Consider the following 12943-nt stretch of genomic DNA (forward strand, 5'->3'; position numbering starts at 1 on the left):
TCTATTTTACATTACTGTCAAAACTTTTCCTTATCAAAAAAGAGGCGCCAAAAACGGGGAACAAATCGATTCGCTCTCGGAATTTTATTGTTTCAATTATTTGTTCTCTTCTGGGTTACCCCCACTACAAAAAAGGTGGGTTCAGTAAAAAAAAAGCAAAAGGAAAGAAGGAAAAAATCGACCGGCTCTCGAAATTTTCTTTCTTTGATTTGTTTTTTCTCTCCGAAAATACAAAAAAAAAGCCGGGATTGAATTTAAAAATAAAAAAAAAAAAAGAGTGAACTGCGATCGAACCCGTGTCCCGCATCACTCCATCCTCATGTTTTTTTTTTTTTTTTTGAGGAGGAAACCATATTTATTTAGCTGAACAATAAATGCTCAATATTTACAATATTGCACTTGTAATTATCTTAGTTTATGTAACTCCGGCTTAAATTTTAAGCTCAATCTAACATTTTGTTTTACATTAATTGGTTAACCAATTTTTCAGTGTTTTGTTTAAGACTTGAATGCAGTATTATAGCAGAGGCAGCAGTAATTAACTTAAATACAGGAAAACTTCGCGCAAAAACCTGTGATTGAAAATTCATCCTCATGTGGTATCCACTCAGCCACACCACAGCTACGTCCGTGATCGCGCGTTTGCTCGGTATGTTTATGGAGCTTGCTTGGAATTCGCTGATGGTTCTCTGGAAGATTCAGTTCGAGAAAAAAAAAATTTCCTCCAACCACTTGCCCATTGCACATTTTGCATAAATGTTATCGAGCTGGCTTCGTATATTTTTCCATAGACTGCGTATACAAATATTCGAGAACACCAGGCGTCGCATATTTTCATATCAATAAAAAAATAATATTTATTAAAAAAAAAAAAAAGTATTCGGGCTGGGAATGGTTAATTATTTTGGTTCAACGTCCGCTAATTGAATCCAAAATTTATCAAATCTGGAGATACTTTTATTCGCTGACATTCATAATTGAAACAAAAAAATCCCAATTCTTGCATTCCTGGAAACATTTGTGCGAGCGGGGACAAGGATGCGATTGGCAACCGCTTGCTCGAGCGACCGAGTATATCTATATATGCACGATTGTGGGCCACCTTCGGTGCATGGCCGCCTAGGTGTCAGGTCGGAAATGGGCCACCTTCGGTGCGTGGCCGCCTAGGTGTCACGTCGACGCTCCAACCTAGCTGGTATCACGAAAAGCCGAGCGTTGGAGATCTCCCTACTCATCTCTGGTTGAACCAACCAGAGAGAAACCTTGATATGTATGTATGTTACTTATCATTAGGACGAAGATCGGACACGGGATTGGACAAGAAATTCTAGAACACCACATTCTGCGCAACCAATAAAGGGTGCGTTCCTATATATACTCCAGTCTCCATGATTAGCTCTCTCAGTGCTGACAACGAATTTTTTTTATCTCTTTTGCACTCTCGAGTTCGTGAATAGCTCTGCCTCTGTCTTAGGGAGTTTTTAGCGCTGCCAGCTACATCGAAACCTACCAGAAATTCGGCACTAGTATGCATGGATGACCATCTCCTGCCATGGAGACGGTTTGAAATTTAATGGGAAAATTTGTAGTTTTGTATTTATGAAAAGTAGTTGAGGGTTAAGTTTCTGCGTTATAGCGTAACAATTTGTTAAATATTTACTTGTTTCCAATCCATTTGTTTCAACTATTTTTTACTGTTGTATAAATTCGGAGTTAGCTGTATATAAGGTTTTCGCTGTAACAGTTTTTGATCGTTGATTTATCGGGAAACTTGCTAACCTCGAAAATGTCCGGCAAAGGCGCGAAAAAGGCACCGAAGAAGAAGGGTGCTAATGGTTACAAATTACCCGATCCTATCCCTAATGGAGAAATTTTAACAGACGTGGCTAAGAAACGATGGATAATCGGCCCTTCTATCGGTGTCGGTGGTTTCGGGGAAATTTACTCAGGTATTTATTGCTAATACGCAAAATCGAGTTCGTTAACTTTCACGATTTCCATTTTACGGTAGAAAATAATGATATTATATAAGCAGGTAATTTTTATTACAGCTGCATCGTACACCGATGGAAAATCTAAGACTTACCCATACGTTATCAAGATAGTAAGTGCTTCTAATTATCAACTAATACTTTTTGATGCTCGTACCGTCCTAATGTATGCACCTCTTTGTAGGAACCTCATGAGAATGGACCCCTGTTTGTTGAGATGCATTTTTACATGCGTAATGCTAAGCCAACCGACAGTATGTATTTGATCAAATCATGTCACTTATTTAAATATTGCCAATGTCTATTAATTCGTAATTATCAATATGTAACTTTAGTAAATAATACAATTTGAGAAATCAAGGTGTCGACTAACTCTAGTTATCAAAGAACTCCCAGCCACTTTTCATAGAACCTAATACAAAATTCTATGTTATTATTAATCTTGTTTGATGTTGAGGATTCTAAAGATTTGTATTTGCCATTAATCTGGTGTGAAGTAAAAATATTTGATGACAGTATAATCATGTACAATATTGCATTGAACTGTAATAATTTATTGTAAAAATATTTAGTTAGAGAAATCTATTGCGATGCTCAAACTGACACCCTTGAGAAAACTATTGAGCAATACTCACAAGTTCAAACTTTACTTGTGTGCCTTAGTCGAATCATGGAAGAGAGAACGAAAACTTCCATTCCTTGGAATGCCAAGCTACATTGGTTCTGGTAGTCACGAATGTCATAACACAAAGTACAGATTTGTGGTAATGGAACGATTCGGAAAAAACTTATGGGACATCTTTTTGGAAAATAATCGTATATTTCCAGAACACACAGTATATAATATTGCTTTGCAAATCGTAAGAAAATTTTCTCATATTATTTCTATTAGTAAAGTAGTGTTCTCTGCGATAATTTTCTTTGGAAATTCTTATCTATCAATTATTTTCCCTTAAACCTACACTCTCATTCACAAATTGGATTTCGTACATTCTTTCAGATTGATGTCTTGGAATATATGCACAACAAAACTTATGTGCATGCTGACATAAAGGGTGCAAATTTGTTGCAAAGTCTAAAGTCTGCAGACCACAATTATCTAGTAGATTTTGGGTTGGCATCACACTACACAAATAAGACTGAGTATAAGCCTGATCCTAAGAAAACTCATAATGGTACAATTGAGTACACAAGCAGAGATATGCACATGGGAAGTAAGTGAAATATAGTAGACTGTGCATCAGGGAGGCAAAGTGGATTTTCTTACGTTTAGTGTAAGTTTGCACTACAAGTTGAAGGCAAGCACATGCGCAAACTGAAAACGAATATTGCAAATATGTGAGGCGTAAAGAGATTGCCTCCATGGTGCACACCATACTTTTCGTACCAAAAGTACGGTTTGCAATTTCTTTTTTAAGTGCCGCATCAAAAAAAAAGAGCGCTTTTCAGTATTGGGATGTAAAAGTATTCTTTCTTGTACTGTTCAGAGTCTTTGTATTTCGTAAAAACTTCTACTTCAAGTATGGACCGCAGGCAAACAAAGTTGTGTAAACCATACTTGCAATATATGAAATATTGCTGATATTATTTTTACCTTTCACAAATGGAAATTCATTTCATTGCGTCAATTTTTTTTTTCCTTTTTTGATTTCTAGTTCCAACGATGCGGGGTGATTTTGAAATTTTAGGATATAACATGATACAATGGCTGTGCGGTTCACTACCCTGGGAAAAAAATTTAACAGAGCCATTGAATGTTCAGAAACAAAAGGAAAAAGCTTTCGAAGACATTCCACAGTTTTTAAAAAAATGCTTCTCCAATACTGTACCCGAATCTATTTTCAAGTTCATGAAACTGATCAATGTTACTAAATTCAATGAGTCGCCAAACTATGCCAAATTCAAAGATATCCTTATTAGAGGACTAAAAGATATCGGTCACAAACCAGGCGAAAGATTAGGATTTTCTGCCAGTAGTACTGTTTCGAAGGTTTTGGCAACACCTGGAAAAATTAAAAAACCAGCGTCTGAAGTTTTGAGGAAGAGTCCTCGTATGCAAAAGACAAGAAGTCCAAGTCCTGTATCAAACGCACTTAATGACAGTGATCTTGGATCGCTTATAATTTCTAGTAGGAAAGGAAAAAGAGTTCAAGATAAGCGAAGAATATTGAAGAACATTGAGGTCACAGATGATTCGGACACGGAAATTGAAATAAAAATCAAGAGAAAGAAGAAAAACAAAAAAGATGAGAATTCAGAGGTGGTTAATAAAGATATTGGCCAGAAACCATTGAAACGAATAACAAAAAAATCACAGAAGCAATATGACCCTGATGAAACGGTATCTGATGATGAAACACAGGTATTACATATTGAAGTTATGCTTCTATTAATTTCTTTCGTTGCCTCCTTTATGGATATTTAAATTTTTGACACTGCAGTGGTCCGATCATTTAAAGGTTAATAATTTTAGATACAGGGAACTAAATCGCGACCAAAAGTGCTAACAAAGCCAAAGAAGAAACTCATTGAATCAGAAGAATCGCTAGTCGAAAACAACAGTGATGAGGACATGTTTGGCGACGATGACGAGGAAGTATGTAAGACATCGTCCAAAAAGCCTGCAAAATCGTGGAGAGATGCTCCGACAGTGAAAAGTAGTAACACCATCAAACCGGGGGAGTATAAAAGTGTAAATAAGAGTAAAACACCAAGGAACAGGAGAGGTAACTTGTGTTCCTAATACATTTCACCACATCGTACTAATTCCAATGAATATTTTCATTTTAAAGTTTCCGCCCTTTAGACGTTATCAGCTAATATATACGTTATTTCACTATCAGCAACTACCCTATGTTACTATTCCTGTATTGATAATGATTGTGATTAAATATTTTGAATCATTTTTGATATATCTTCCCGATTGATCAGTATGTTCATTGTACAATAAGCTATGAAATAATTATCAGGTGAGTGTTGAAATAAGGTCGTCCAAAGATTGTTTAGAATTAAATATCTTTTTTTTTGACGGAATTGCATACACATATATACAGCCTGTAAAACCGATACGACTATCACGTTTTGACCACCATCTACACCTCACTTGAATACAATGACCATGATGTTTCATTAACATGATTCCTTACTTTTTCAGTTTTTGCATTTGCGGAGCACTGATTTTGACCTTTCCAGGAAGGTTTCTGGCCATAACTTCATCTTTAACTGCCTTCAATAGATCCTTTTCTCGAGGCGTAGTTCCTCTATCTCGCAAAAACATCGCTACAGCAGTTTTTGCAGCTTTGCCTCTTTTCCCAGTTCCTGGAGTTAACTTTACCTTGTATCTGTATCAAAAAATATAATGATAACGTAAACATATTTTGCTCATTTAAGGTAAGCAAAATCTTATGAATCACTTGAATTTCACGTACTTATAGTTAATAAGAGTATTATAGGGAGCAACTATCGGCACAGCAAATAGTAACTCATCTTCTGCAATTGGCTTGCCAGTCAACTGATCCAACATATCTATTTCCGGAGCTGGTCCCACATCTTCCTCCCCATCTTCTTCGTTATAAGGATTTACCGTCGATACTTTTGGCATATAAGCTGTTCCCTTTTTTTTACCCTGCTGTTTTGGTCCAGAGGGATCTTTGTTTTTATTTTTACGCTTATCTTCTTTAGCTGCCCCTGCCGGCTGTAAATTTAAAGACCTGAACTAGCAATTTGTAACAGCTTTTGTACTTCTCAGCCACGAAAAATATCATGTACTTACCTTCAATGCCTCCATCAACCGTCTTCTGTCTTCTTCATCCTGATCTTTATATTTTTCTTTGATTTTTTTCAACTTTCCTTTCTGTCCTCTTTTAGGTAATTCGCGATCTTTTTGTTTAGATTCTTTTTCATTTTTGTTGTCTTGTTTTTCGGGTAATTTTTTTTCTTGATCCAGTTTTGAGCCATCTTTCTCTTGTTTATTCGTTAATACAACGGGTTTGCCATCCCCAAGGTAAATCACATTCTCTTCTTGTTCTGTGAGCTTATTCTGAGGTTTTGTATCTCTTGTTGTGTTCAAGTGAGGTTTCAATCTATTGCAAGTAAAATATAAAACATAAGTGCAACAAGATAAAAGAATAATCCTAAAAATCTTCAGTGTCACTCAAAGTTATAATTACAAGGCAAAATATTAGAATTGATTTATAAATAATTTCTGTTGAGAATCTTACGTTTTACCAGGCAGATTAATTTTTATCTGTGTGTTGGGAAAATGTGGTCCTTCGTCAGAATCACTACCACTATCTTTTTCTATTATATCACTTTGTTTATCCGATCTGGATTTATCAGCATCGTTTAATTTCTCCGTTAAGTCGGATTCTCCTTCCACAATTGGTAATAGTTGAGTTTTCTGTGTTGCAGTATCTTCCTCTGTAAGAAAAGTTGAAACAAAGCATCGAAAGTTACCATTGTCTCCTCTAAGGGTAAACAATATTTTATCACATTAACATTTATAACAAGGTAAATATACCCAATTAAATACCTTCATCATTAGAATCACTTTCCAATTCAATCTCGTGATCTGACAATGCATTTGTTTCAGATGTAATATCTTCTTCCAAAGTTCGAACTTTTCTTTCGTCTTTATGACGTTCGATAGAACTTTCCTCAAGTCGAAATAAAAAACCCAATCCCATTACAAGCTGACATGGTGGTAAATAATTTTTTTTTCCACGTATCATGAATGATCCTGTGGTCAGGTATTCACCGGTTGGTGCTGTTTTTGATACTTGATCACTGTTTACCCACCAGGCACCGGCTACAACTTTTGCCTCCCATGCAACGCTGAAAATGAAAAGGTACTTTGCTCACTCTTACTTCAAGTTTTCCCTTACACGACACTTGCTACTCCACTGGTGTATCACCTGTATGAAACTGCCATAGTCCCTGCCTCTGCCAAAGTCTTTGGCGGTATTGGACCAGTCCCAGAATTTTTTACTACAATGGAACTGGCCCCAGTTAAATCTGCGTGAACATAAACATCCCCCTGTCGAAGGTACCGTTTTACAATTAGTTCGTTTTGCTGCTGATCTCTGCCACCGATTACTGGAAAAACATTAGCATTAACACCGGATAAATTATTTGAAAAACGATGTTAATTTTCAACACATACTCAAATAATTTTCAGAACTGATGAACCAGTAGAACTTTTCAAACCAGTACACTTTTCTTGCTTTATTGATACTGTGTATGGTTTGAACTTCTTTTAATGCCTGTTTAGTTTTCTTCTCTGCAGACTTTAGTGCTTTTCCTTGTGACTCGATTGTCTTTTGCTGTTTCTTTGCTGCTGATCGTTTTTGATCGTAATATCGCCTAGCATTCCCGAACGCTGAATGAGCTAAGTCAACGTCAATAATCATTGGTTTTAACTCAGGTTCATCGTCATCACTTTGGTCACTATTTTCATATGGATCGCTCAGAAGTAAACTGATATGATTTGATTCTAATTTCAGGTGCTTTATAGCAGCTGCAACAGGATCTCCTCTGGCTTGAGCTTCCTTCAAAAGCGTTTCTATATCTGGCCAAGCCATTTGATTGGCCAGAGCACTTTGAATCGCTAAAATAGCATTATCCACTAAAACTTGATTCCGTGTAATCAGTTCCGCTTTCTGCTTATCCATTTCTTGTGTCTTTTCTAAGGATACAAGTCTCTGATCATGGTCCTTTCGAACGTTGTCTAACTTCTTCATAGCTTCCCGTTCCTGCTGTAAAGCTTTCAAGTCCAATTTTTGTCCTTCAAGACCAGAGAAAAATTCGTCTACCGCACGATCGAATGATTCAAATTCTTTAAAGGGGAGGTTTTTGTGCTGTTCGAAAAGCATGGGATGAAATTCTACGTTTGCAAAAATGTAATCTTCTTTTCCATCCTGCGAAGGTCTTGCTTCCTTCTTCTGTGTAATGTAACCCTTGCTTATGCTTTTAATAGCTTCTGTAAATATCTTGTCAGCCGCCTCAAGAGCAAGAACTAATTTTGGAAAATCATTGGCTACATCGAAATTTTTTCCAATTTTACAATTGACTGGGAAACCTGTCTGTAATAGAACATGGTCTATAATAGCAGGGCCGAACTCTAAGTGTGGGTTTAAAATTTTTTTCAATGGCTCTCCAGTCTTTCCACTCAACACACATTCATGGATCTGTTCCATTGGTGGCATAGTCGTCAAGCGAGCGCGATCGGATGGATATTTTTCTTTCACAGCAAACCTAAGAGTGTTTTATAATCGTCCGATTATATACGAGTTTTACAATTTTATAAGGAAAGATACTTCTTTCAGGAATGAAGTTCAATGTTTACTTTGGAGTACATTTAGCGGTATCTCACAACACACCTTACTTTCTCTCCCTCGGTGTGAGGCCTCAAGATGTTTAAAATATTCATCTCATTATCGGTAAGCACAATATTCCCACGATCGTACAATTCCAGAATGACATGATACCCTGCTTCTCCTGTGCCAAATTGCATATCTACTATGCGGTCAACTCCCAGCTGCTTCAAGCTCTCGAGACGTTTGTTTTTCAAATGTTTACGCATCTACATAAATTGCCCAAGTATTAGGAATTTGAATAATAATGTGTAACTGCACAATAAAAATCGAATTTCACCTTCATGCTGAAGCCAGAAGGAGCAACATTTTTGGGCCATTCAAAAGCGGTTGTGTGAATTCGATTTCCTGACTCCAGAAGAAGAACGACTTTCTCTTCGCTACGCTGTAAGCGAATGAGGTAAGTTCGATTGTCTATGTCATAAATTTGGTTGACACGCATCCCGATGAGCCTGAGTATTCAATGAAATCGAATGAACATTGTGATTAAAAAACTTGTAATCGGAATAAAACTAAAACAGAGATATAACCTCAAATTATTTTCAATTGAAATTATTTTCATTTCACTGAAATTTACCCACCTTTGCAGCTCTGTGACAGAGCACAAAAGATCGTACGTATTAAATCGAGTCTTCATATTTGTATTTACTCATAAATTTGACGTATCGAAAATTTCGGAAATGTTTGGCACATTTCCGCACGTCTGTCAACAACGACGGGACGGCTATTGAGGGCTCTATTGCAAACCTACAATACATATGCATACCTCTGCCTGCATATGCGCAATACGTGAACACATCAGTAATCGAGAGGCGTACCTCAGGATTGGTAAAAGCTAAAATTTGACCCAACATCATGCTAACAATAAACTTGAGTAGTGAAAATTATTATAAAAGTGTTCTTGAAAAATAAATTCCTTAGTTACAGATATTAAAAATAAATATATTTTTTTACACATTTCGAAGCCACAAGTTCAAATTTACAGAAGTATTTTGTTCCATGGGTAAACACTATATTTTTTCCAAATACTTCTTCCTGAGTTTAATTGAAGAAATAGGAATAAACGAAAAAAATTTAATATAGGAATAAAGAACGTAAGAGCAAACATGCCAAAAATTTATCTAGAGTCTTAGATTCAAGTAACATGATAGAGCTAGTTATCTAGTGAAATGAAGACTCCGGCATCCATTTATTATTTTTGTACACACCATTTATTTCGGTCTTTCACAGATAGAATATAAAATGACATATACAGTTATAAGTGTGCTTAACGGTAAGACTTCTGGTAGCGGGCACGAGCTCCCGGTCCACCAAACTTCTTCGGCTCACAGCGTCTCGGGTCCGCAACAAGCAGGGTTCTGTCGTATTGAATGAGCATGTCTTTGATCTCCTTTTTGCTCGCTTCGTCGACATCTATAACAGGAAGAATATATCATTTTACTAGAAAATAGTTGCAAGATTCTTCAAAAGAAAGGTGCAATAATTATTACATAAATCAAAAATTGAAACAAAGATTTTTCTTGACACCGTGTAATAAAATTAATGGTATTACACAATTTATATATGTATACAAACATATGCTGTCTTGGTCATTAATTAGACTAGCATCTTATAGAATGGAAAGAATACAATTCATAATAATCCATGATCAATACTTACACTTTTGGTAGTACGAAACTAAAGCTTTAGAAATCGCCTGACGAATGGCATAGATCTGGGCAACGTGTCCACCTCCATTAACCCTTACTCTAATGTCGACGGCTGAGAATTTCTCCTAAGAATAAAAGTATAATTTCTATGATCAATTTGTTAGTAGGTGTTTTGACAGTACAATGCATGAGTTAATGTTAGAAGTCTCAGATTCCTTATTTTATTTCATTCAGAAAATCATTTTCGGAATAAGTAAACATCACTGTTGTAAAATAGGTGCTAGAAGCCAACACATTTGCCTTGATGAGGTTATTCTTGAGGTTAGGATTAGGCGGGTGAGTCGATTGAATAAAAAAAAAACTTCATTGAAGTCGAAAATATAACGTTTAGGAAATGAAAGTGAGAAACGATGGAAAATAAACAGTTCAAATAATACGAAACCTTACCTTGCCGAGAAGGAGAATTGGCTCCTGAAGTTTGTACTGGAGCACTCGCGGCTCGACCATTTCCAAGGGACGTCCATTGACTCTGAGGTTGCCACGACCGCGTTTGCAATAAGCAACAGCGGTTGCGCTTTTCTAAAGATAATAAATTGATGATTACGGATGGGTGGAAGGTGTTTAACGAGTTTCTCAACGTCAAAAAGCCGACTAACCAAACGCGGTCGCCATTTTTTCGAGCATGTGAGCCAGTGAAATATGTAAAATATCATTCAGGCTTACCTTGCGGCCGAAGACCTGCACGGAATGAATGGGCTCTTTCTTTGTCTGTAAAAGAGAAATATTTTTTATTAAAGCACGGTTACTGAACGTTCGAATTTTTTCAAAATAAATATTAACTCGGTTCGGTGACGCCAAAGTACCTTCTGCATTTTGGAGGGTTCCTCGTGGAAAGGAAGTTGAGTGTATATCTCGAATACCTCACCGTCAAAAGAGCACTACTCTAGTCAACAACATTATGGAATGAATGTAATTTTCTCCATATTCTTGAAGCGTCGAAATTATTCAACTTTAAATTGGAGATATCTATTCATTCCAATATTTGAATTTAGAAATTAGTTTATCACTAGATCTTGTTTGCAACATTAACGGTGAGTTCATTTATCATTTTTATATCCACCGACCGTCGTGTTGCTTCCGTGCTCATTCCGACTTCGGTGAACTCAATGCTTCCGCTTTCGGTTTATCGCGATTTGGATAGTAAAGACTTCAAGTCTATTAATTCAACTATACTTACAAAAAAATACTACCGTAATTATATTGTCACGGTGTGATATTGAGTATATACTAGCCTAAATAACCTACGTAGCAATTCCCCGCCACTGTGTAGATAATTGCGAGTGTAAATATTCAAAAATTCAATGAATCGGTGAAATAAAAAAAAAAAATGACACTTGTTGCACAGGTTTGTCAGCGAAGGATGGCAAAAAAATTTATTTGATATTTATTTATCTCCTAGCTTTGCACAATTTCGAAGGAAATTTATCGGAATGTTCTACGTGTTTGTCATTTACCACTCACCCGGCCACTTTATATGCATTATTTCTATGGCTTGCGGTGACTTCTTATATGTAAACAACCGACAAACGATCGGGGTGTCATCTTGTCAATTGTTCGAATCTTGGAGTATTGCTTGTATATTATTGATGTTTGTTGTGTTCAAAATGGAAGAAACTTGCCAAGGAGATGCAAATATCGTGGTTTATCTTTGTGATTCGTTGCGTGGTGGGGTTATAACGTAGTTTATAATCGATCACGTCTGAAACACCAAGGTGTTTAAGCTAAAAAAATCCGACGATTGCATTCTTTAAAGTGTAGCTTCAGACAATTTTTGGAGCGTTAAATCATGATCGCGTCAAATAATGATCGTGCGTGAAATCACTGTCATTTCAGCATACAGCAAGTGGATCCACAAGGGTACAATATTCGTTGATACAAATTATTGGGAGGTCCGTCAAATACCAGATGTATTCAGTGATTCTGTGTGGAACATAAAATTTATTCAACGATATTGAATGAATCCGTTTAAATTCGAGTGTGTTCGGGCAGTTGTTTCAATTATCTAGCGACAATTGTCAGTTAAATCTATTATACATAAACACGTCATGTTTCTCACTATTGAAAATCACATTCATTTTGTTTACGAGGAAAAGAACTTAATTAAATCTGGATTAGTCCAGAAATCGATAATGACCGAGGCACGTGGTTTTGAAATTAGTGTTAATTAGTGGTTACCTCTGACTTTTCCCTTTTTCTATTATTCAATTGCATTTTGCACCACCTGCAAGATAATACCGATACTGGTTCGAACCAATCGCACAAAAACCTCCAATTTTCGATCAGAGAAGCGGTCGCCGCTCTGCCTATCGACATGAGGCTGAACGTTACTTTAACGTTGCATGTTTCGGATCATCATTACTTCACACCCTTAGGATTGTCTGAAATTTAGCTAGTATATCGTAAGAGAAAAAACATGTTCATATTTTGAAAAGCCAACTCGTTGAAAGTCGTTCTAAAATTGTACAATGAATTACTCCATGATGTTTCGTCACGTTGACGTCACGAACTTCAGTCTTGTCTATCCACTGCACACTCGTGATCGGCCAGTTCTCTTCCGAACGTTGACAAGTTTGAACGCGTGTGGTTCTCAACTTGATAGATTTTGCGCTGTGACTTATTGAATAATTATTTTAATATTCACTTGATTAACCATAGCTTAACTCTTGTGATCTTTTTTTATTTATATGTCGGGAAGTGCAGTGACGAGTTTCTTGAATGAATCGGAAACAGGTATAATATACCGAATTAAAATGACCATGTTTCGATCCAGTGTCGAATCCATTAGCCAAATCCAAATCGATTCCAAGGCTTATCAGAGAAGCAATCATATGACGCGAAGAACGGTCATAATAAACACATGAATATACCTATA

The 12943-nt window shown here is 36.5% G+C and overlaps 3 protein-coding genes across 4 annotated transcripts; 1 reads left to right on the top strand and 2 right to left on the bottom strand.

The window, feature by feature from the left end:
- The first annotated feature begins 1440 nt into the window (after window positions 1-1440).
- LOC124212839 (serine/threonine-protein kinase VRK1) lies at window positions 1441-5250 on the top strand. Of its 2 annotated transcripts, none has more exons than XM_046613349.2 (7): window positions 1441-1949; window positions 2052-2104; window positions 2176-2245; window positions 2655-2851; window positions 2992-3205; window positions 3647-4353; window positions 4465-5250. In XM_046613349.2, exons 1-7 carry the CDS (start codon window positions 1787-1789, stop codon window positions 4732-4734), a joined length of 1674 nt encoding a protein of 557 aa, XP_046469305.1. In that variant the 5' UTR covers window positions 1441-1786; the 3' UTR covers window positions 4735-5250. The 2 variants fall into 2 exon arrangements, with proteins under 2 accessions (XP_046469305.1, XP_046469307.1); XM_046613351.2 differs by having other exon boundaries at window positions 1889-1949; window positions 2036-2104.
- Window positions 3804-9083, bottom strand: Clbn (Nuclear export mediator factor NEMF homolog Clbn). The gene is made up of 10 exons (XM_046613347.2): window positions 8944-9083; window positions 8643-8814; window positions 8369-8571; window positions 7153-8243; window positions 6905-7085; window positions 6523-6824; window positions 6212-6410; window positions 5764-6073; window positions 5420-5685; window positions 3804-5332 (listed from the first exon to the last, which is right to left on the bottom strand). The coding sequence occupies exons 1-10, from the start codon at window positions 8997-8999 to the stop codon at window positions 5134-5136; spliced, it is 2979 nt and encodes a 992-aa protein (XP_046469303.1). The 5' UTR covers window positions 9000-9083; the 3' UTR covers window positions 3804-5133.
- Window positions 9084-9550: 467 nt separating this feature from the next.
- On the bottom strand, window positions 9551-10968 carry RpS16 (ribosomal protein S16). The gene is made up of 5 exons (XM_046611791.2): window positions 10875-10968; window positions 10735-10779; window positions 10459-10590; window positions 10022-10136; window positions 9551-9775 (listed from the first exon to the last, which is right to left on the bottom strand). The coding sequence occupies exons 1-5, from the start codon at window positions 10881-10883 to the stop codon at window positions 9630-9632; spliced, it is 447 nt and encodes a 148-aa protein (XP_046467747.1). The 5' UTR covers window positions 10884-10968; the 3' UTR covers window positions 9551-9629.
- Window positions 10969-12943: the final 1975 nt, after the last annotated feature.

The sequence above is a fragment of the Neodiprion pinetum genome, chromosome 2, assembly GCF_021155775.2.
Source record: "Neodiprion pinetum isolate iyNeoPine1 chromosome 2, iyNeoPine1.2, whole genome shotgun sequence".
Lineage (NCBI taxonomy): Eukaryota > Metazoa > Arthropoda > Insecta > Hymenoptera > Diprionidae > Neodiprion > Neodiprion pinetum.